This window comes from Paralichthys olivaceus, chromosome 5 (genome assembly GCF_024713975.1).
Source record: "Paralichthys olivaceus isolate ysfri-2021 chromosome 5, ASM2471397v2, whole genome shotgun sequence".
Taxonomy (NCBI): Eukaryota; Metazoa; Chordata; class Actinopteri; order Pleuronectiformes; family Paralichthyidae; genus Paralichthys; species Paralichthys olivaceus.
In genome coordinates, this window is record NC_091097.1 from 7,273,020 (window position 1) to 7,294,624 (window position 21,605).

At 40.5% G+C, this 21,605-nt stretch overlaps 1 protein-coding gene across 1 annotated transcript; it reads left to right on the forward strand.

The window, feature by feature from the left end:
- Positions 1–5,081: 5,081 nt before the first annotated feature.
- Positions 5,082–21,131, forward strand: kcnj19a (potassium inwardly rectifying channel subfamily J member 19a). Its single transcript, XM_020094295.2, has 3 exons — positions 5,082–6,127; positions 16,141–16,357; positions 20,089–21,131. The coding sequence occupies exons 1-3, from the start codon at positions 5,462–5,464 to the stop codon at positions 20,754–20,756; spliced, it is 1,551 nt and encodes a 516-aa protein (XP_019949854.1). The 5' UTR covers positions 5,082–5,461; the 3' UTR covers positions 20,757–21,131.
- Positions 21,132–21,605: the final 474 nt, after the last annotated feature.

The following is a 21,605-nucleotide window of genomic DNA, read 5'->3' on the forward strand; positions in this document are numbered from 1 at the left end:
GACAAAAAATAATATGCTAATAAACACAACGGTTTCAGAAATATATACACATGGAATAATTAAAATGTCCCCTCGGGCATAGACAGTTAATGCCCCCCATCCCCCTACACATGGTTTGTATTTGTTTATGTCTCTGTTTGTTTTGTCATTTTGCTGTGTCTTCGTTGCATCTCTTTCTTCCTGTCTTCATTTTACTTCCGTTTTTGGTTGTTGTGCATTTAGTGGTTGTTTATCTCCTCTGAATATTAGTCATTTGCTTTTGGTCATTTTTGAACTCTCTGTGGTTGCTATGCATCTTTTTGTGGTTATCTTGCTCCCATTTTCAGTTCGTTTGTATTTCATGGTTGTTTACCTTCTCTTCGTGAGTATTTTGCTGCTTTTTGTGGTTCGTTTTGCCTCTATTGACTGACCTCTTATAATTCTCTCATATTCTGTTGCAAAAAAACAGCCTCTTCAATACAAATAAATGATCTCCAACAAATCCAGAGAAGTACAATTAAAAAAAATGCTCATCATAACTGTACTTCACAAACTCCTCTATCTCAAAATCTGTAAATAGCATTGACAAGTGTGACTTTTGTAAAGAGTTAAAGGGCTAAACAAAAAAAAAAGTTTTATGAGTGGCCAATCACAATAAAAATAATCTGGAGAAAGTTTGTGGGATATTATGTGACAAACTTTAGGTCTATTTTGGAAGCCAAGGGTATTATTCTGTGGTAGCAAAAACAGGAAACAAAACACAACAGTGTCCACCTTAATCTCATTAGGTAAATTTCATATTTATACATCCAAAGTCTCCCTCGCCTATTAACCCTAAGTAGTTCAGTGCCACACTAAAAGCTCTACACAGCCAGGCACAGGTGACAGTAGCGCTCATATTCACTGGCCTATGTCAGGTTTTACATTTACAAATTTTTACAAATAGCAACTAAAAGTCACTTTATTTCCACTGACATGCTTTTTTCCGACGCAGATAAATAAAGGTTGATAATTTGCAGCTCCAGCACAGCAGAGCGAGCCCTTCAGATGCTTCTGACAGATGTGGAAGTCTCTTAGATCTGCCCACTGATTGACAATGTATACATGTAAAAGCACATCAGAGTGTCCTCTCTCCTAATTGCCTTTGCTAATGAACCAATTAATTCAGAAAACCGAGTATAATCGAAATGCAGACAGTAGAGTAGTGCAAAAAAAAAGGTCAGTGAGTGCATGATGTCCCTGCTCCTTTCATATATCCATGATGATGACCCACACAGATGACAGCGAGAGCTTTGAAAATGCTCTGTAATCTTGGGCTGTTCAAATATGTATGATGGTGTGATGAGGAATCTGCCTGATGAAGTGAATCTACTTGAAAACCATTTATTACAACTGGAGGAGTTACTTCAAGTCAGGTATGAAATTAATTACATAACGGCTTCGGTGTAACCAAGAGACAGATAATAATCCAGAGACATCTCTGATTCACTCACATTTTATAACAATTAATTCTATTATAGCATAAGGACTGGAAACAGAGGGAGACTAAAGCTCATTAATTACCTCGTTTTACCCTGTCTATTTGTTTATTTGTAAGCAGGATTACACAAAACTAATGAACAGATTTCTACAAAACTGGGGGAAAGGACGCATTCATTATACGTCAGCGAAGAACCCTGATGATTTTCATTTCTGGGGGAATAATTCATGGTTCTAGATGAAAAAACTCAAGCATATTTAGTGCACTGATATCTATGAGTGTGTGAAATTTGGTGCAGCTCCCAATTTAAGAGGACTATTCGGGCTTGGCAGAGATACAGTATCCATTCAACTGAGTGCCATTCTAGTTTGCATTTTATATTTTGGTTGGCTAATACTTCAGCAAAAGGTAGTAAGTGTAAAAATGACAAGTACTTATTTTTAGGAGTTCTGCCCTGAGGTTATGTCTCTTTCTGGGAATAGTTTGGAGCGTTAACACTGTAAAATCGTTGTTTGTTTACTGTCTTTATCATGTTTTTTTATTCAAGATTTGATTTTATACAGCTATATAAAATTGAAATATATGATTTAATGGTGGGGTGTAGTTGTATTGAGCAGAAAGCAAGTGAATATTTCTCAAAATGGTAAAAGTGTGGTTCTCAAACTGGGGGGGTTAGAGACACTGCAGCGGGAGTGAAAATGACTAGATGAAAAATATGGTGAAAATTGGATGAATAAGATTTATAGGGAAAACTGAAAACACAAGTTAGTGGATGCTATTGTGAAAACTTTTAATTCATTAAAATTCAACTGGAATCCTCTATCATTGGTAATGATTAATAAAAACTGAGATGTGTGTGTTATTCCTATGTCGTCTATACACACACCAAAGCTCATCAAACACAAACTAGAGACAGAGAGAGGACGTCCTGTAAGTGTGGTGCTACTTCAAGGTAATCTTTTAAATCTCATATGCCAATTAAACTGAGACGTGCCCAATGTATGGCTCAACTTTCCATCAGTGAGCTGAGTGTTTGGGACATAAAGGTCGCAGACATCATGACTCCTGCTCTATAAGTTGTGTCATCTGCCACTGGCAATGATTTGCCCTCATTGTGGAGGGGACAGAGGAGTGAGCATATTTGTACCTGCACAAACACACACACACACATCACAGCTGTAACAGAGAGGTTAAACTGGAAAAATAGGCAAATATTAAATGTCTGTGTATCACACGACCAAGATGATTATCAGGTCTATAACTCTTCATTAATAATTCAGTCTGTGCAGCGTGTCTTTGTTCCTTCCCCTGAATCAATCCCAGCCTCACGCACCACAGACTGGATATGAGTCAAATGTCTTTCCTCATCTAATAATGGAAGCCAAGAAAACCGTTTACAGCAGAGACCCATGGTTCAGTTATTGTCTCTGTTGTGCTTATTTGGATTCCTCTCACTGGGAAAGTCTGCTGCTTATACACAACAGATGGTGATCCTCGCCGTCGACTATCTAATCCTCGGATGTCGGGAGGATCACGGCTGAATATGAGTTCACGCTATCGAGACAGAAGTTTCCTCTCAGCTTTAGAAACCTGTGTGGTGGCATGACATTTCATGGAGATAAAGTCAAATTAGTTTGATTAGAATTAGCAACCCCCTGCTAGAGGTAGAGGATAATAGGTGAAGGCAAATTAAAAAAGAGAAAAAAGTTGAATTCAAAGAGACACAAAATGCCCACAGAAATGTCAAACAACCACAAAGACGTGTAAAAACTACAGAGAGATGCAAAAAGACCAAAAAGGGACACACACTTACTACAAAGAAATGCAAAAAACTCAGTCAAAAATGATCACAGAGACATTAAAGGAATATTAAAGCACTGAATGAATGTACTGATTATTAATAATGTAGTTAACCAGGTCTTTACTTTTGAGTCTTTTTAATCATTTCTAACTGTTTCTAATATCAGTGAGGGTGGGTTAAACCTCATACACATTACATTTCTAGAAACTGAAGCCTCCAAATGAAATTTAACTTGAATCCAAACCTCTAAAATAATTTCCACAAAAACTTATGAGGAAATGACTGCAAGTTAACAACACTGTGATGTTAGTTTGCATTATTTTTATCTGAGTGTACCCTTAACCCTCGACTAGGTGAGGGAAAAATGAAGTTGCATTTCATTTAGATCTACGACTAACAGTACGAATCCTGATGCAAAACTCTCTGCACCATTTCAGATTGATCTGACGAGTTTACAGACACATGAGGAAAACATCTTTTTCATCCAAAGAAAAAGTTCTGACTGAGCTGACGTGTATAAACTGACCCAAAGAAACGTGACGACTGAACATCTTAAACATCTGTTGATTTACAGTTGCTGATTCTCCATAGACCTTTGTCTGTCAAATTTAAAATATATAGATATAACTTTTGCTTTATTAAACCTTTTGTGGTGTGTTGCCTCCTAAACAACAACTAAAAAAGTAAGCACACATTGAGCAACACTCTTACAAACCCAAATCTAAAATGTATTTATTACGTAATTTATTCATGAAGTGCTCAAAATACCTTGAAAGATTATCTTCGGAGCGCTTCATCAATAAATGATGAACTGAACTGATTTTTAGGATGTCTGCAGACCTCTTTCACATCATACACTGGGTCAAAAGACAAATTAGAAAACGGAACAAAAAAGACTTGAGATGAGGGTTGCAGTGAAAAGAAACGAAGGGCGTCTTCATACTACATCTTGACTGAAGCTCAATTAGCTATAGTAGTACTTACATATAATATAGATTCTGTGTTCTATATGATTCAATTAAAGGCAAATGGGGATCCAAGGGCGGACCGTCCATTTTACTACTGTCCTCAGGGAGAATAGTGCAGGACACCCTCCACTGTAGTATAGCCATCCATTGTCGAAATCAATACAAGGGCTTCACAGGAAAGAGGAGAAGAACAGATTTAATGTCTGACTTAAAATGGACAAAGCCTGGAGACAAGTTAGTAGTAAATTGAATCTATTTAAAGCAACAAGTCCAGAAAATAAGACGATTTCAGCGAGTTATTTAAAATTGGAATGAGTCGGTTACTGTAAGTTCTTTTCCAGTACAGGTAAATTACAAGACATTATTACCTCAATTGGAAAGTTTTCAATTTGGCACAGGTTTGAGCAGAAGCAAAAGGAATTACTGGAGCCATATCTGCAATTAAATTAGTCGATGTCCTTCATGTTGCCCCAATTAGAGCATGTATTAGACCAAATATGCACATGGATCGTCCATCCAGTAGATGGCACAGTCTAACTTAACAGCACAAAGATGCTTCAACCTCATCAATTGAGGATCTCTGAGTCTCTGGGCTGTTCATCACACAGGAGGATAAGCTACAGTGGAAAGACAATGGAAGCTCCTTCAGAGAGATGAATGAATATAATAATTAACTAATTAATTAATGCAGTTAAGCCCCAAGCTGATTGAAATTAAATGCACTGAATGGTTGCCCACATCATCCATCCCCCTCTTTCTTTCTCTCTCCACCGAGCGCAGTCTTGTGTAACTCTCCCCTCCTCTCTCCCTGCCCTCTTCCCTCCCTCTCCTCACATATCTCCCTCCTCTCTCACACACTTACCCCTTCATCCATTACAGTCCACCAGAAGCTGTGAATGAGAGACGTCTCCTCGTATTTCGCTTCACCGGTGAGCATCACGCAGGTCAGTCTGAGTGGAGGCAGAGCAGAGCGCACAGCTGCAGCCAGCGACTGGCTGGTGTCATGTGGAATAACTGGAAGAATAGTGTAGGTTTTTAAATAAAATAATAACATCTGTGGTTTAAAAGTAGAGACGAACGCGTCTTTTTTTATTATTCCTTCTATTTTTGTGCGCGCAAAGGTGGCCATGGCGCATATTACGCACTGCAGATAACCAGTGTTTTTGGGCTCAAACAAACAGGAAACATGGACTAAAGGGAAAGTAAGTTTGCATATACTTCAGGAGAGCTCCAATGGCGGCACTTCGCAGAAAATTTGGCGAGGACTACCAGGTGGTCAACACGAACCGGGCCAGCACTTTCTCCGCCCCGGTCAAGAAGAAACGCCAGCGCTTCGTGGACAAGAACGGCCGCTGTAACGTGCAGCACGGAAACCTCGGCGGGGAGACCAGCAGGTACCTCTCTGACCTCTTCACCACGCTGGTGGACCTGAAGTGGCGATGGAACCTGCTCATCTTCATTCTAACTTACACCATCGCCTGGCTGGTCATGGCATCCATGTGGTGGATCATCGCGTACATCAGGGGAGACTTGAACCACGGCCACGACTCGTCCTACACCCCCTGCGTGGCCAATGTTTACAACTTCCCCTCAGCTTTTCTGTTTTTCATCGAGACCGAGGCCACCATCGGCTACGGGTACCGGTACATCACCGAGAAGTGCCCTGAGGGCATCATCCTCTTCCTGTTCCAGTCGCTGCTCGGCTCCATAGTGGACGCGTTTCTCATTGGCTGCATGTTCATTAAAATGTCTCAGCCCAAGAAACGCGCAGAGACGCTCATGTTCAGTCAGGACGCTGTGATTTCTCAGCGAGACGGAAAACTGTGCCTCATGTTCCGTGTGGGGAACCTGCGCAACAGCCACATGGTGTCTGCTCAGATCAGGTGCAAACTCATAAAGGTAAGTTCACAAAGGGATATCATGATAAAACTTACTGAAACCTTTTAATGTAAAAGTTAACAACATTCAGTTACACCTCACAGTCTACAATAAAACATGGAAACAAAATACGCATGAAAATGAACTTGTTATAACTTAATAGTAATGCTGCTGCACTGGTCAGCACTATCAATCTCAGCAGTGAGGAAACTTGCTATTATGGGTTTATGCAAATAGTAGAAGCTTGAGGAAAGTGATTTCCTTTTTGCACACTGGCTGCGTTCTTGACAGACAGCTTGCATCTCTGAAGAATCTTTACTCCCATTTCCCTCCTCTCTCATCTGAGTCCACGTGGATAAGCGATGGTTGCACATTGCATATCAATGATTAAAATTAACCTTCTTTTTCATTCAAAGTGCAACTGTAAGCAGGTCCCACACTATGTGCCTTGTTAAACCAAACAGGCTTAAGGTAGTATTACCATAATCCCTCAACTGCAGGATGGTGAGGCTGAGTGGCAGCCAGGTGGATCCCAAACCAAGGAGATAAGGGAACAAAGGCAGCGATGGGTCTTTTTGGCTAGTGCTGCTGAGGAGAGTGGACACTGTGTCCAGCATCAGTTCCTCTTCTGAGGGTGACACTTGGACAGATAGTGTCCGAGTTGAGAGATGGCACCCAGAGGAAGAAAGATAGGCTCAGTGAATCAGTGGTGAGAGGGAGCTTCACACACTGACACAGACCACTGAGGGGAGTAAAGCACTCCTGAGAGAAAGGTATTTATGATAACTGTGAGGAAATGCATTATTTTGTCTGCTTGGATAATTTGATTGGTCGTCCATGATTTATAAAATGTGTCATGAAGCTTCACACAGTTTAAATATGGCTGCAGCAAAACCCTGGACCAAATAATCAGCCTGTCCACTAATGTGGGTTTGGAAGCTCCTCATCAACTGTGCCACGCTGCCACACTCCACTAATGAAGAGCTCAACAGATTTTTTTTCTTTTTTGTGGAATATGGCTAATGAACCTGGAACTCTGAAAACAAGCAGCAATGCAGAAAATGATCACGAGTAACAGCAAGGTCGGACGGCTCTTCCTTTAATGATCCTAATCGAGCTCCTTTCAGCCACATCCGTGTTCAATGTGCAAAATGGGCCATAAAGAAGACAAATAGCATGGTTGAGGTGCTTGGAGCTTGTTTATGTCTGTGTTTCACTCGGCACAGCCACGGAGAGCACAGCGTTGGTCAGCTTAATGATGCGTGCAGGCAGAGGGGGTGATTCCACAGTCACAAGTGTGGAGGAAGTGAAAAGCCCAATAGGCATAAAGTACAATCACACATGTCTACAATAATTTCCCCCAATTAAGTAAGCTCTCAGCCTCACTATTAGACTCTCTCGACCTATGACACCAACTGTGATACCATGAAATGTGGTGTATTACCAGTACACACTCTTACTCAGAGTGATAAATAGTGTCTTAAAACTGACAGGTTTTGTGTTACTTTCAAATTAGAGGGCAAGAGGCATTGTAAAGGAGACGAGAACAAATGTGACATTACAAGAAAAAACAAATAATTTCTAAGCAGCAGTCACAACCATTCCGCCTGGACTGTAAGAAATACAATCAGCATGAATTCCAAGACCTCTCTACCTACATCATTGTTACTGTCCTCTCTGTGAAATATAATAAATACAGCATCCACTGTGTGCTCCTTAGTGTTTCTTTTTCTTTTGCTTCGGGGCTTTGTGGTCTAACCTTATTCTTTCGCTTCAAAGACTCTTTCAAATACAGAATTTTTGCTGCAGCTCTGCCCGGGTGCAGACCACAAAAAAAGAGAAAGGAAAAAAAAGACCCATAATGCATAAACAAAAGCTTTGTTTGAGCTCAATGTTTCTTCTACCTTTACATATACATGTCATATGTATATAGTACTAGTAAAGTAGATAGTAGATAGATATTTAAGACTGAATGTTTCCATTGCAGTCCCTGTGTAGACATGCTGGTGGTGCTGTTGAACTGCAGCCCTCTTCAATCATGCCTCATATACTCAGACATTTATTTCATCCTGTGTAGATACATTGAGTTTTAGAAAAGGGTTTTGCGATGACTTGTTGCATCTAAAACAAAGTAAATGAAGGACTCAAAATCAATAAATGCACAGAGAGCTTCCTATAAGTCAAAACAAATCAGTTTCTCTGACACATTTTGTACTGTGAGAATTTATTTCTGAGTATTCTGAGTAGTTTTATGTTTAAAACTCCAAGTTGGCTGCATTTTAATTTGTGTTGTATTGTTTTTTTAAGTTATAGATCTGCTATTTGATGGGACTCACCTTTGAAGAGGAGTAAAGAAGCTCTGAATGAAAAAATAAAGACTATGGTTGAGTTAGACGTTAAAGATCTTATCTTTTACCTACTCTTCAGATCACCTACTTATGGTCTTTATCTCATTACCTCCATAAGGGTGGTTATGTTTTAACCCCTGTCCATTTGTTTGTTGGCTTGATTGTTTTGTTAAACAAGGTTACACAAAACTGCATGACACATCGACAAGAAACTTAGTCAGGGAAGAAGCAATTAAATTTTGGTTCAGATCCAGATCAGGGGGCAGATCCAGGAGCACTTTCTTTAACATTGTGAGTTAGGGTATATTCAACATTTTCACCATATCCAGGGAATAATTCATGACTCTTGATTAAAAAAGTCAGACATATAGGGAACCGATTATGAGTGTTTGAACTTTGGGGCAGCTTGATTGAATTAAAGGAAACTGTTGGGCCTTGGTGGAGGTATGTGCTCTGCTGAGTGTCATTCTAGTTCTCTATAAACTATTTAGCCACTACAGTGTTACTCCAGTGATGTGGAGCCACAGTAAAGTCGTCTCTTGCCTCTCATCCACCTGAAGCTCGCAGGCATTTTTAGTGATGAGCATTTAATTTACGTACTCAGCTTTGATTGGGCACTTCATTTCTCCTGCTGCCAATAAATAGGTTGAAATAATCTGTTTACTCAGTGAGTTGCTTTTCTTATCCAAGAGAGGTGCAGTAGAAAATACCTTAAATCGTAGTAAGCGCTTGGCTCCGACACATCAATGCACAGTTGTATGAAGTCAAGTCTTTATCAACCTCCACACGTTTTTGCTCTTGAGTATTTAAATAGTTGTGAATTGTACTTCAATGGTGTTTCTTATTTCACAGTCAGTGGCATATTCTTGCACCTAAAGCGTTGGTAGGTGTCAAAGGGCATTAGGGACGCTTGTTGTCAGACTCCATGTGTTTTCATAGTGTAAGGAATCAAAGCTGTAACCACTTTGTGTTCCACATAGGATTTTCCCTGCACCAGAGGGCAAGAGGGTAAATGGTGCCAGTTGCTGCTTATTGTGTCAAATTTAATATCCATCATGCCACATTTGCAGAACTAATTCATACATATGTTGACCTAACATCCTTTACATATGGGAATAACAGGGCACGTCTTCAGTTTGTCACTTCAAGACAGCATCAAAATCCTGTCCATTTGTTGCTTGGTTTGTTTGTTTGTATAGCAAGATGACGCAAAAAGTGAAATACTGAAAGTATTTTCATGAAGCTTGGTGAAAGGACGTAGTATTGGCCAGTTAAGAAGCCATTAAAGTGGTGTCCAATGAGCAGCATGGAGAAGCAAACTGGCCTCTTCTGTCTCAGTTCCATTCTTGTGTTTGGGGATGTTGCAGACACAGAACCCCTCTTAGTGCAGTACAGTGTGAGATACCAGTGCAATAAAAAAAACAAAAAAAAACACTGACCTTTGCATAGAAGTGAGCCATCTGCACATTCCCAGATAAAGAATTTTGGTCTCTTTTTTTCTCTGGCAATGCCAAAATGTGTTTGCCTTCATTAGCCAGGGTGTCACTGCACACAATGCTCGCAGGTTGTCTCCAGTGGAGTGTGTAGTAACAGGGAAGAAGGCATGTCCTCCATATTTGCAGTAAAGAAGAATATGATCAATACAATCTTTATCTAATAATGGCAGTTCTGTTGGTGTGAATCAGCGAAACAACTTTGATTGGTGCAGATGAGCAGATGATGGTGTAAGTAGTGGTGGAGGAGAGGAAGCACTCATTTTACTTGAGTAAAAGTACAATTTAATAGACAAACATGAGCTAAAGTAACAGTTGTTACCACATTAACTTTTCTACTTACGTAAAAGTAATTAACTACGCTCTTTCAAATGTACTTAAAGTATTAAAAGTACTCAGGGAAATCAATGTGGTAGAAAGTACAGATATTTGTTGCAGTGGAGTGAAAGTGATAAGAACCCAAATATAATTCTACTTATGTAAAGTACAGATACATTAAAAAAAAATGTACTGAAGCACATTAAGTAAAGAAATGAACTTTATTATATCCAACCACTGGGTGTAAGAAGCAGACACACGCAAATATTAGTGGTGCCTGGAGTTTTTTGAGGACAAAGCCTGTTTGACTGTGAGCCACTTGTTGGCGCTGCTGTGTTCCAGACAGTATGTCAGTGAACCAAAGCTTGGATGAACTGTCACGGATGATTGCTGGATAACAGCGGAAATATTGAAGAGACAGACCGACGGGACCTGTCATCCAGAGTCCTACAGTAAGTGGTTGAAATGCAGCTTTGAAGGGCATCCATGACGGCCTCACTGGGCATCCTGCTGGAACATCTCAGCTGAAAATACTGCTCTGATAATACGGCTGAGAGAAAGTGAGAGTGAAGAAAGTTATCGAAAGTGATGGAAAGTGGTGACTGAGCCAGAGAGAATCTCATTGCAAGAGAGGGAAGACATAAAAAGTGTTCCCAGGAGATTTTTCTTTTTAATTGAGTGATTTTAGAAAGAAATCCTCACAGCTGTAGACATCACCTCAAAGGATTGCAGAAAGAGATATATAGTAGAGCCTAGAACTAGTATTGATTTCCGTTTCTTTTTAATAAGAATAGTGATGCAATTATGCTATCAGGTTGTGGAGGTTCGGAGAAAGACCTTGAAACCCACCAGTCATCGATTAGCAAACCCCAGAAGCAGAAAACTATGGACTGCTCAAGATTCTGTCTTTGTATCCACTGTTGACAATTTTTCATCAACATTGAATGTTTTGCTGTTGGAGGGTTCATGCTGAAAGATGCAAGAGCATACACACATACAGAGAGAAACGACCAGCGCTCTGTAGCTGGGATGGCTCGGACTCTAAGTGATGTTGTTGATGGAAACATTGGCTGCGTTCATGACAACGACAACTGATTCTCCAGTTCGGGGTTCTGCTTACTGAGCCGTGCGTCACTGACCTTCGAGTAAACAGGTGAACAGCTCATTGTGCAGCAGCTTTAGGGTTCTTGGGTTAGAGTCTTGTGGTCGGCCTTAACTTACCACCATTTAATTACTGCAGGTTACTTTCACAAAGAAAGTTGCAACCATACACAATCCCTGCAAATGCCCTGCAAAAATACACAACAATACTGCATAACACCCTCGCTGCCTAAAATGAGACCTGAAGTTCACAAGCACTAAAGAGAAGCATTATTCTTCTTGAATGAACTTTACATCTTCAGGCTCTTGACAACAGTAATATCTGAGTCTTGTTTCAATGTTTTCATCACCCAAGTACAAATCAGAGGCAGCACAGTCACAACTAAACACATTTTTGGCCAAGAACATTGTGACACTGCCCACTCCTGCCAAAGTCACTGTGTGTCACAGAGAGAATTAAAACACGTTCCAAGGGAAAAAAAGAAGAGCATCAGCACATTTCTGGATTTAGTATTTCCAAATAATGTCTCATACTATTTATATCCTGGTTGCCCAGTTCCACCCTGGCTATTTTTTATTTTGGTGGAGTGTGAGCCTCCATAGGGACCTTAAGATTATGATTTCATGTCTTCTGATCACAAGACTAACAAAACAGAAACTGGTTTTGACTGAGGGAAAGAAATTATCTTTATCGTCTGCAATCCGTAAGTAATAAAGGTTAAAGTGAGGAGTCAGGGTGTGGCTGTGCTTGTATTTTGTCGTCTTGAGTTCATATGACACGTGAACAATTAACACCAGTTTAAAAAAGAAGTATTGTGGCCAATCTAAATAAGTGTTTTGGATGTCTAACTTTAATCATACCTCACCTTTTACAAACACCAGCATTTATGCAGCATTATACACAATCAGGTATTTTGCAGATATGTCCAGCACCAACATAATGTCAAAAATTTGCTTTTAGATGATGAGGGACTTTTTGGTGTTAAACCAAATTAGTGTGGGCCCTGACACAAACACTTCTCCTTGTGACGGAAGTCACTTTAGGTCTTTTATTTAAGTCTCAGCCAGAAACTGTGAGGTAGAAACATTCTGATGACAAAGCTCCGTGACCTCTGAGTCTCTTCACGCTCATACATTTTAAATGTCCATGCAAGTTTTTAAACCACACAGCCGCTGTCACTAAGCGGTGCTCCTTTATGCTATAAAATAGTTCAAACATTTCACGGATCAAGGATCATTTTTATTATCCCTGTAGGGGACAATTTGTCGTACGGTCAGCTGTGATCATACAACCATCAGATAAACAGTGACGAATGGACAGTTTATATAAAGGTCGACATAAAACTCCCAACGAGATATTTAAAAGGCTGATGGCAGCTGGGACAAATGAGTTCTTCAGTTTCTTTTTTACTAAATGTTTGACTTAAATGCTACTAAATCAATATTTTATGCTTGTTAACCAGAGATAAATAATTGAATTGACAGTTGCTGCATTAAAACACAGTGTAGGTAAATAAGCAGGACGTAAGAAGGTGGTTTAAATCTTTTTCAGATGTTGACTGTGATGCACAATGTTGTTTTGTGACCAAAAGAGGGGGAACAACAGATGTTTGTGGACAGACCTTTTTTCTAAATCATACTGTGGACACAGTTTTTTTTACATAAACAGAAATCAGTTGATTCAGTGTAGATAACGTCTTAAACACGATTACATTTTATCACTATAGGAGAAAAATGGGCTGTGTCCATTTCCATTTATTGTACTCTTGATTCAATCTGAGTGTTTTATCTCACACACTTGAGGCTGGCCTGTGTGAAATGTTAGACTCGCCCAACCTTTCCAGATGCACAAAGCAGGCAAACAGCAGAATGGAAGCCTTCCTGATGCGGCTGGTTTCGACCTGAATGCATACAAACTCTTCTACCTTCCCTTCATGCTGCTGACTGATGAAGGCCCAGCAGAGAATGGAGTGGAGTTGAGTGAAGTTAAGGCCACGTCAGGTCTAATCAATTTTATTTATCACCTCTCTTCACCCATTAGCATTGTTCACACCACAGAAAATCCTTTTGTGTTTATGAATCAAAACCATGTTGTCTTTTTTACAAGAACTAGTGTAGTGGCCATTCTAAACCTGATTGGAATGGGCTGTTTGTCTGTGGTAAAGCTGCTTGCTGCAGAACTCTAAAGCTGCACGACTGCTGCTGCACAAAGAGCTGTTCACCTTTTTATTCAAAGCTCAGTGAAGCTTGACTCAGTGTACAGAACCCCCAACTGGAGAATCCGTTGTCATCGTGAACGCACTGTGTCTCTGTTGTCGTGATTGACAGCATCACTTAAGTTGATGAGTACCAACTGCCGCTGCTACAGAGCACATGTCGCCTGTTTATTCAAAATGTATTAGTGATGAACATATCATGTTTCCCCATTGCACCAAATTCAACCCTTCACTTCCTTAGGCCTTTAACAATACACAGGCCAAGTGTAAAGCTGATAAGATGATGAATTCTTAAGATATGCAAGCCACATAAAGACAGACAGTTGGAAAGACAGAGATTTGTCGGAATTGTTAACTAGATTGGTGAGTAGTCAAATGTGATGGGTCCATGTTAACATGCTCATCCAGTCATTCTGAGGTAACATCTCCCCAAAGGAATCATTATAAATGACTGAACACCAGTCTCTGGGAGACAGATCTGTCTGTGTGTTGAACAGAGTGTCAGATTTACAGAAAAGACAGCAGACAAACTCGGCTATCTCTGAATCTTTGTGCGAGAAGAAGCGTATGACAGTGCCAGCAGTGAAAGTGTGAGGAGCTTTGCCTGTCAATGTTTGCATACAGTCATCCATCTTTTTAATCTTAAGCGACAAAGACAGAAACGGAAAAGTAGAATTTCCCTAAGCTAGCATGAGATAACCCACATGGAGGAACAACGCCAAACAGTATTCAGCAGCCTGTAAGCACCCGACAAGTGAACAATGTCCTCCCCGACATGAAAGTCATTTTTCAACATAATTCCAGAAGAGCATCTCAATGATATTCACAGAAGATAGAAATAGAATGCAATGCTTTCTGGCAATGCAAAAAAAAAGCCTGTTTACTCACACTTCATTCACAATTTGTGTCTCGGAGGGATAAATTGGGCAATGTCAGCAGGAGGTCAAGATGAGCTCTGACTAAAGTACAGGAATGACCAGGAAGAGACACAACAGAAGGTTTAGACAATCCACTGAGAGTCAAATTATTTTTACTATTTTTTATTACTATTTTGTTTTATTTAAGTCACCAAAATTATGTAATACATTAGCCAGTTAAAATGCCCTTTAACAGAGAAACTGTTTTCTGATAAAATCCTGAACCTGAACACAATAAACCAATCATGACTTATCAGCTGTAACCAGGTCACTGCAAGCTTTAATGTTCTCCAAATGTATGGGGCTGTACTTCGAGACACATTTTGCTTCGGTATCTGAAATGATTTGAGTAAAGTGGTGTCTCTTTTTAACATTTTTTCAAAACCAGAAACACAAATGTAAAAGCAGCAATTGTGAGCAAAGGCCAAGTAGGACACCATTGATTAACAACATTGATTTGTCTTCATTCTCAACTAGCTCTTCCATTGTGTAGAATCTTCTGCCTGTGTGGAACTTAGCTGCCATTGGAGTCAATGATAATAATAATACACTTTAATTATACAGCACCTTTTAAAACACTATTACAAGGTGCCTTAGAAATAACAAATGAAAAATTGAAGGCATCAATAGAAAACCAGCACAACTATGGGAATTGTCTTTGTGGGAGTCATGTGCTTATTATTTTATTTTTATTTTACAACTACATCCTACAGTGAGATCCAGAAATAGAAGCATGGGTTGTAAAGAATGGGGTGGGACAGTGTGTGTGGGAAATCAATTTGAAGCTGTGTGGTGCAGGAATAGTGTGTTTGTGTGAGTGGGTGGCTGGTAGCTGACACATCCCAATTATTGGTTGTGGGTGGAAACAATGAAGAAAAAGATAAAAGGGAAAAAAGAAACTTATGTCATTGAAGACTATAAGAGAAAATCCACACTGCACTTTTTTTTGTGTTTAATTAGCTAAAAACCGACAAATTTCGGTATTTATACTAAAATACCAAAGCTGTGGAAAAAGATACATGCCTCCTTTCTGAGAGGCGGATGTGAGCAACATGGCTTCACATTTGAGGGGATGAGTGGAAAAGTGGAAAACAGGCTGTAAAGTCGGGGGAGAGAAGGATGAACAGATGGATCAGACAGAATAAGACAGAAAAGGTAAAAATAATTCCAGGAACCATTGGTGCTGAGCGCCAACATCATCAGGGCAATTAAATGCTTCCGCACCAATTCACACTGTGTGGGCAAGTCCTGTCCAAACACAGCCATCTCATACGTCTAATAAATGACCACCAAGACAATACTTAATTTCCATTTTAAGTAAAGGACTATATTTTGTGCCAATAAAAACAACGTTATGATCACAACAAAGACATATCATCACATTTTAAGTACATGCAGTGAATTTCTTAGCAAACATTTGCTTATTCACACGTCCAACAGTGACAGAAAAACACGTGTTCAACATTCACTTTCTTTTTGTCTTGTTTTTGCTCTGCTGCTGCACATGCTCCACCCTGTAAAAATATCTATTGCAGTCACTTTGAATAAAAGAGTAAAAACACTGTGCATTTAATCCTTTTTTTTCTTTCTTCTTATTTTACATCTTTTCTCTCTGTCCATTCCTTTCTCTCTCTCTTTCAGTCTCGTCAGACACCCGAGGGCGAGTTCCTTCCTCTGGACCAGTGCGAGTTGGACGTTGGTTTTGGGACAGGTGCAGACCAGCTCTTCCTGGTGTCCCCTCTCACCATCTGCCACGAAATCAATCCCAAGAGCCCCTTCTTCGAACTGTCCCAGCGCTCTCTCAAGAACGAGCAGTTTGAGATTGTCGTTATCCTCGAGGGCATCGTGGAAACCACTGGTGAGGAATCTTTACCCTCCACTTCTTACAGCTCTTTGTATCCTGTACCCACTTCTAATCTGCATGTACATTTCAATATTGATATCAACCCACATAACGTTACTATCTAATAAATACTCATTATCTGGACTGCAAGATCTCATTTCCCCGCCTTCCCACTTTTGTATAGTCGAAAAATGCAGGAAAAAAAGTGAGAATAAGAACAACACATTAGAATGATGCCGTGATTGAATTATGAGGGATATTTTATTACGCTAGAATTGGTTTATGCCCACTCTATGCATAATAAAATCCTGTGGTCATAAATGCGTGTGTCACTTTGATAGATGAGATTTTGGTAGAAGGTCCACTCCGTTTTTTCAGTCAGCTGAGAGCAGAGGTGATTTGGAGCCCGTGAGACATTGATATTTACCCACCACTACATGCAGCCATGCTGGAGTATGCTCTGCATCAACACTGCTCTCTCCATTGCATATTTAACAGCATGATTTTTCCCCAAAGTCCAATACAAGTAAATCCAAGTCCCCTTTTTCAGCCCTGCTTCGATAACCCTCGCCTTGCCAACGCTGTAGAAGGAACCACAGAGCTGAATAGGCTTAGAGCAGGGGGGAGGGATCAGCAGGGAAGCGTAGAGGCAGGCAGGCAACACAGTCTGTGCTCTGTTGATAATACCATTAATTCAGGGTGCAGCCAGAAGTTCAGAGTCTCAGCGCTGTGGCACTCAGGGCGGAGGGCTAGAGGAGGGAAGCTCTGGCAGTGTCGCCTTCACTTGGCCACGATATCCCATCATCCTCACACTAACACACATCCAATTAACGTGAACTCATGAACAAATATCCCCTCACGTCCATCCGCTGCTGACAGAGCTGTGCAGCTTGTGCATTGTCTCCCCAACTCATTCCTATTACGTCTCAACCAGAGTTGACAGTTTCCACTCAGCCACTCTGATACTTGTCAGATTTAGTTCACGTCTTAAAGGCAGTATTGGTTCCATTTTTACACATAAGAGCATGATTGACCTGAAATGTAAACTAAAGGTTTTTCCTATACATCTGTTGGTGACCCTGGGAGGGATTAAGCACCAATAGTGAATGTTCTAGTGGAGAATTTAGTCTCTAATAAGCAACACATTTTACAGTTTTATTGTTTGACTCTTGGTGACTCATTATGACAAACTTGGGTTAACAGACATATAATAATATTCGAATTGGCAATCAATTCCAAACCATCATCAAATCAATCCACTCGTCAATATTTGACTTGAAATGATTTTTTTTAAATCAAAGATCAAACGTGCTCATCTGATTCATAATAGACCCATGCAAAACCACAGGACTCAACATTCATGAATTTATTATAAAAAACAAATTCAAATGGGTACCAGGATGGACAGTCACAATTATCTAAAACAGACCAGAGGAAAATAATATTTTTGTCCTGTTGTGATCACCTCAGTTTAACACTTATTGATACAAAGATGAAAAACCTGCCCCTGAATCTTGATTCTTAGGAATCAGAACAGTGAACACACTTGATTTTAGTCCTTTTACTCTTTTTGCTCTGCCATGGTGTCTCTGTCGGCAGGTTACACTTACATTAATATGCTGATGACACACACCTCTATGTATGTGATGTAATTTAGATTCTTACTAAGTAACAGTGGTCAGATTTAAATAGAGTCACAGAAAAGGCAGAGGACCATAATACACTTTCTAGCCAGTGCCAGTGAAGGCTACTGCCAGGAATTTTACATAAAGTCCTCTTCAGGGGCATCGTGCTCGATGCCAAGTGTTTGCATAGCTGCACTGAGGGCTTTTCTTTTCACGCACGATCCACTCAACATTAAGCAGCGGGTTGAATACGCCTATGATGCCTGAATGATGAAATAAAACGGCTTGCATGTCAGGCTCTGAAGCAACTAGCTTCCAGTGCTCTGGTATTGTTGCTGACTTGTGTTATTACAGTCAGCAGAAATACAGTCATTCTGCTGGTGGCTTCAGGAGAAGACAACTGGAAAATTATGCCAGACTCACTTTAGTCTTAAAGCTTCGGGGCTAATTAAGAAATACGATGACCTTTGTTTGGATGTGGACGGTTTTCTGTGGCTGAAGATGAGTCGTGAGCCCGGAATAGCATCAGGCTGTGACATAACACTCCACGTAGCATCCCTCAGAGGAACAGGGTCAGGCTTCTACTCCACAGTGTTTAGTGAGCAGTGTTTAACAGAAAAGCTCAGGTTGAAGCAAAGCCACTGGATCAGAAAGAAAAAATGGCCTAAGTGTTTATTGATCGCAAAAGACCTCCAAGCAGGCATCCGAATGTCAAGAATTTTTTTTACGAGAGCTGAGGTCAAATTAAAAAGTGTGTTTCGGATACTTGGAGGCTGTTTTAATCCTGTTTACGGCAGACACACAGGCACCAGTGTCTGCATAAATGATGACCAATCTGCACACCAACAAAAAACTGCCAAAAGACATCAGGAAATCAATGGATAATTGATTTGAAGCCAGCGCACTTTGCAATCAACACTACATGTAACAATAAATATGTGTTAAAGAAAAGTCCCATGGTTTCTGCCATTGATATATTGATGTGACAATGGTGCTGGGCAACTGCTAATTATGTTGATCAGATTGCACAATTATCACAACCAACACAAGATGCACTGATGACAAGCATCAGTCGCCTTTTACTTATAATAACAGCACAAAATGTGGGAATCACTCACCAGTTCATGGAGACAGCACTGCTACGAGACTTCACTGAGTATAGTAGCATTATGTAAAGATTATTCATATATTAATATGTAAAGATGTCCTTTATGCCACCATCTGAGTTATTCTGTTTATATTGGAGGCGACATGCTTGGAATGTGAAAAAACATCATGTATAATAGTCAACAGTAATACAGATCCAGACAACTTAATCCCAGAGGGATAATTCCTTCGTCTACCCCATTCACATAAATAATGATGATGAATAATGAATAAATTAATTAGTAGACACAATTAGACATCAACATGCCTGTGCACATATCAACAACAACAACCAACTTCAGGAATGTATTAGCCTGATAGCAGAGGGAATTAAGGAATTAAAGCAACAATTCATTTTATGAGTAGCCACATAATGAAAATATGATTATGAAGGCTTATGATTCCTTTTGCTTTCTTGACCACTCAATTCTTCCAGAGGGAGCACAGGTCTTTTTGCTGGACTCCAATGATCCTGGAGAAGAACTTCAACAGCTTTTATCCTTGACAGAAAAGCAAATAAACCCACACAAAAACGAAAATGTTGAACGATTGAACATGGATAAAAGTTGCATACAATGTTCCCACAGACACCAGAAGAGATGAGCTCCTTCAGCAAGTGTTTTCTATGGTTTCCCTGCTTCACAATGTAATCTGTGTTTGCATCAAATCACCGTGTAGGACACTGGCTTTAGCTTTGACACTGTACTTTGCGTAAAAGCTTTTAAGTCTTTGTGAATTATGGCCTGTGAATTCACTATTCAAAAAATATTTACATCTCCAGTAAGTGACCAAATTGAACTATAGGAAGAGGAATGAGGCAGCGTTTTGATATGAAAGTGCGAAGCACAAAGAGGGATGATGGGACGGAACGCTGTCCTTTCACATATTTTCTTTTCAGCCAGTATTTGTTTTGTTGGAGCTTGACCCTCATTTAATGACAGTTATAAAAAGTACTACCCTGTTCATCTCTTGTAGGTATGACATGCCAGGCACGGACATCATATACCGAGGATGAGGTTTTATGGGGCCATCGCTTCCTGCCGGTGATGTCCCTCGAGGAGGGTTTCTTCAGGGTAGACTACTCTCAATTCCACAGCACGTTTGAGGTGCCGACACCTATGTACAGTGTCAAGGAACATGAAGAGAAGAATTCACTGCCCTCGCCTCTATCTACTCCCGTCCCTGCACTCAGCGAGAGCCACGGCGCCAGGCGTGACAGGGTGTTTTCTGTGGATTACATCCACTCTTTAGAGGAAAGGGGTCGCCAGGCAGGGGCCGGGGGTCGACTGCCAAGCAAGCTGCAGAGGATGAGCTCTTCTGGGAAGGAGGACCTGCAGAGGAAGGTGCTTCTGCTCAGCTCCCAGCACTCTGAGAAGGCCTGCAGCACAGGAGACTTGCCCCTGAAGCTGCAGCGGCTCAGCTCCTCCTCGCCGGTACCCGAGGCGGAGAATCGGCTGCAACTCAAGTCCCTCAAAGTGGGCTTCGAACCCATGACCCAGTCTACTGGAGACTTGTACCAGCACAGCCTTCAACCCTCACTGTCCCCTGCTCCGGTACTCATGCACAGCCCGTTGCTCTCAGCTGGAGGGAGGCCAGAGGACAACCTGCCACCGAAGCTACGGAGGATGAACGCCGACCGCTGAAATCCAGACAGCTCCTGACCACAACAGACTCCCTGTGAGCTCTGACTGCCGACACACAGGAGGAGACAGATTAAGATATGTACTTTACCATTCATAAGAAAAAATAAATGGTTTACCAACAATTTCAACTAAACAACCTTTACTGGAATTACTGTGATTTCTGTATTTCATAGCAGTGGGATTCATGCAGCCGTTGTTACACACAAAACAAGTAAACACAAACTTCATGCTTGATGCAAACTTGATCATTCTGCCAGAATTGTGCATGTATACACTAAATCCATTGTTTAATGCACCACTACACTATATAGTCAATCTTAGTTTTATCTAAATATAAATTATATTAAGATGATAATAAATGATGTTTGATCATCAGCCTCCTTTGTGTTTTTATTGTCGTCACACACACACAGAAATAATCAATGTTTAGTTTGTGCACGCATTATAATTGTTTGTGCAACAGTTCTGCCAGATGTCAATAAGTAAACCAAAAGTGCAACACAATGCAGTTTTAATAGGCAGCTCTTAATGCCCTAAATCTGCCCCCTTGGCAAGCGACACTTAATGCAGGAACAATCCCATAATTCCTCAGTGCATATGAGAGAGAGAGGGGGATAATGAGCTGCTGCTGAGAGAGAAAATATGAAGGGTGTTTATTGGAGAAAGGAGGCTGATTAGAGTCAAAGCTTCGCTCCAGACAGAGGAGTAATGGGATCACTGAGATCATATCTCAATAACACATCCAAACGATGTATTATGTAGACACTTCTCAGTCTTACTCTTTTTATCCAGCTATGTAAAGTATGTGAACACAAGAGGTCTTATTTAATGGTCAGTTTATGTATCTAC

Excerpts from the sequence above, each read along its gene's own strand:
- kcnj19a (XM_020094295.2), top strand. The coding sequence starts at position 5,462 with ATGGCGGCACTTCGCAGAAAATTTGGCGAGGACTACCAGGTGGTCAAC. Across the intron at positions 6,128-16,140 it reads TCAGGTGCAAACTCATAAAG|TCTCGTCAGACACCCGAGGG; the intron begins GTAAGTTCACAA and ends TCTCTCTTTCAG. Across the intron at positions 16,358-20,088 it reads GGGCATCGTGGAAACCACTG|GTATGACATGCCAGGCACGG; the intron begins GTGAGGAATCTT and ends CATCTCTTGTAG.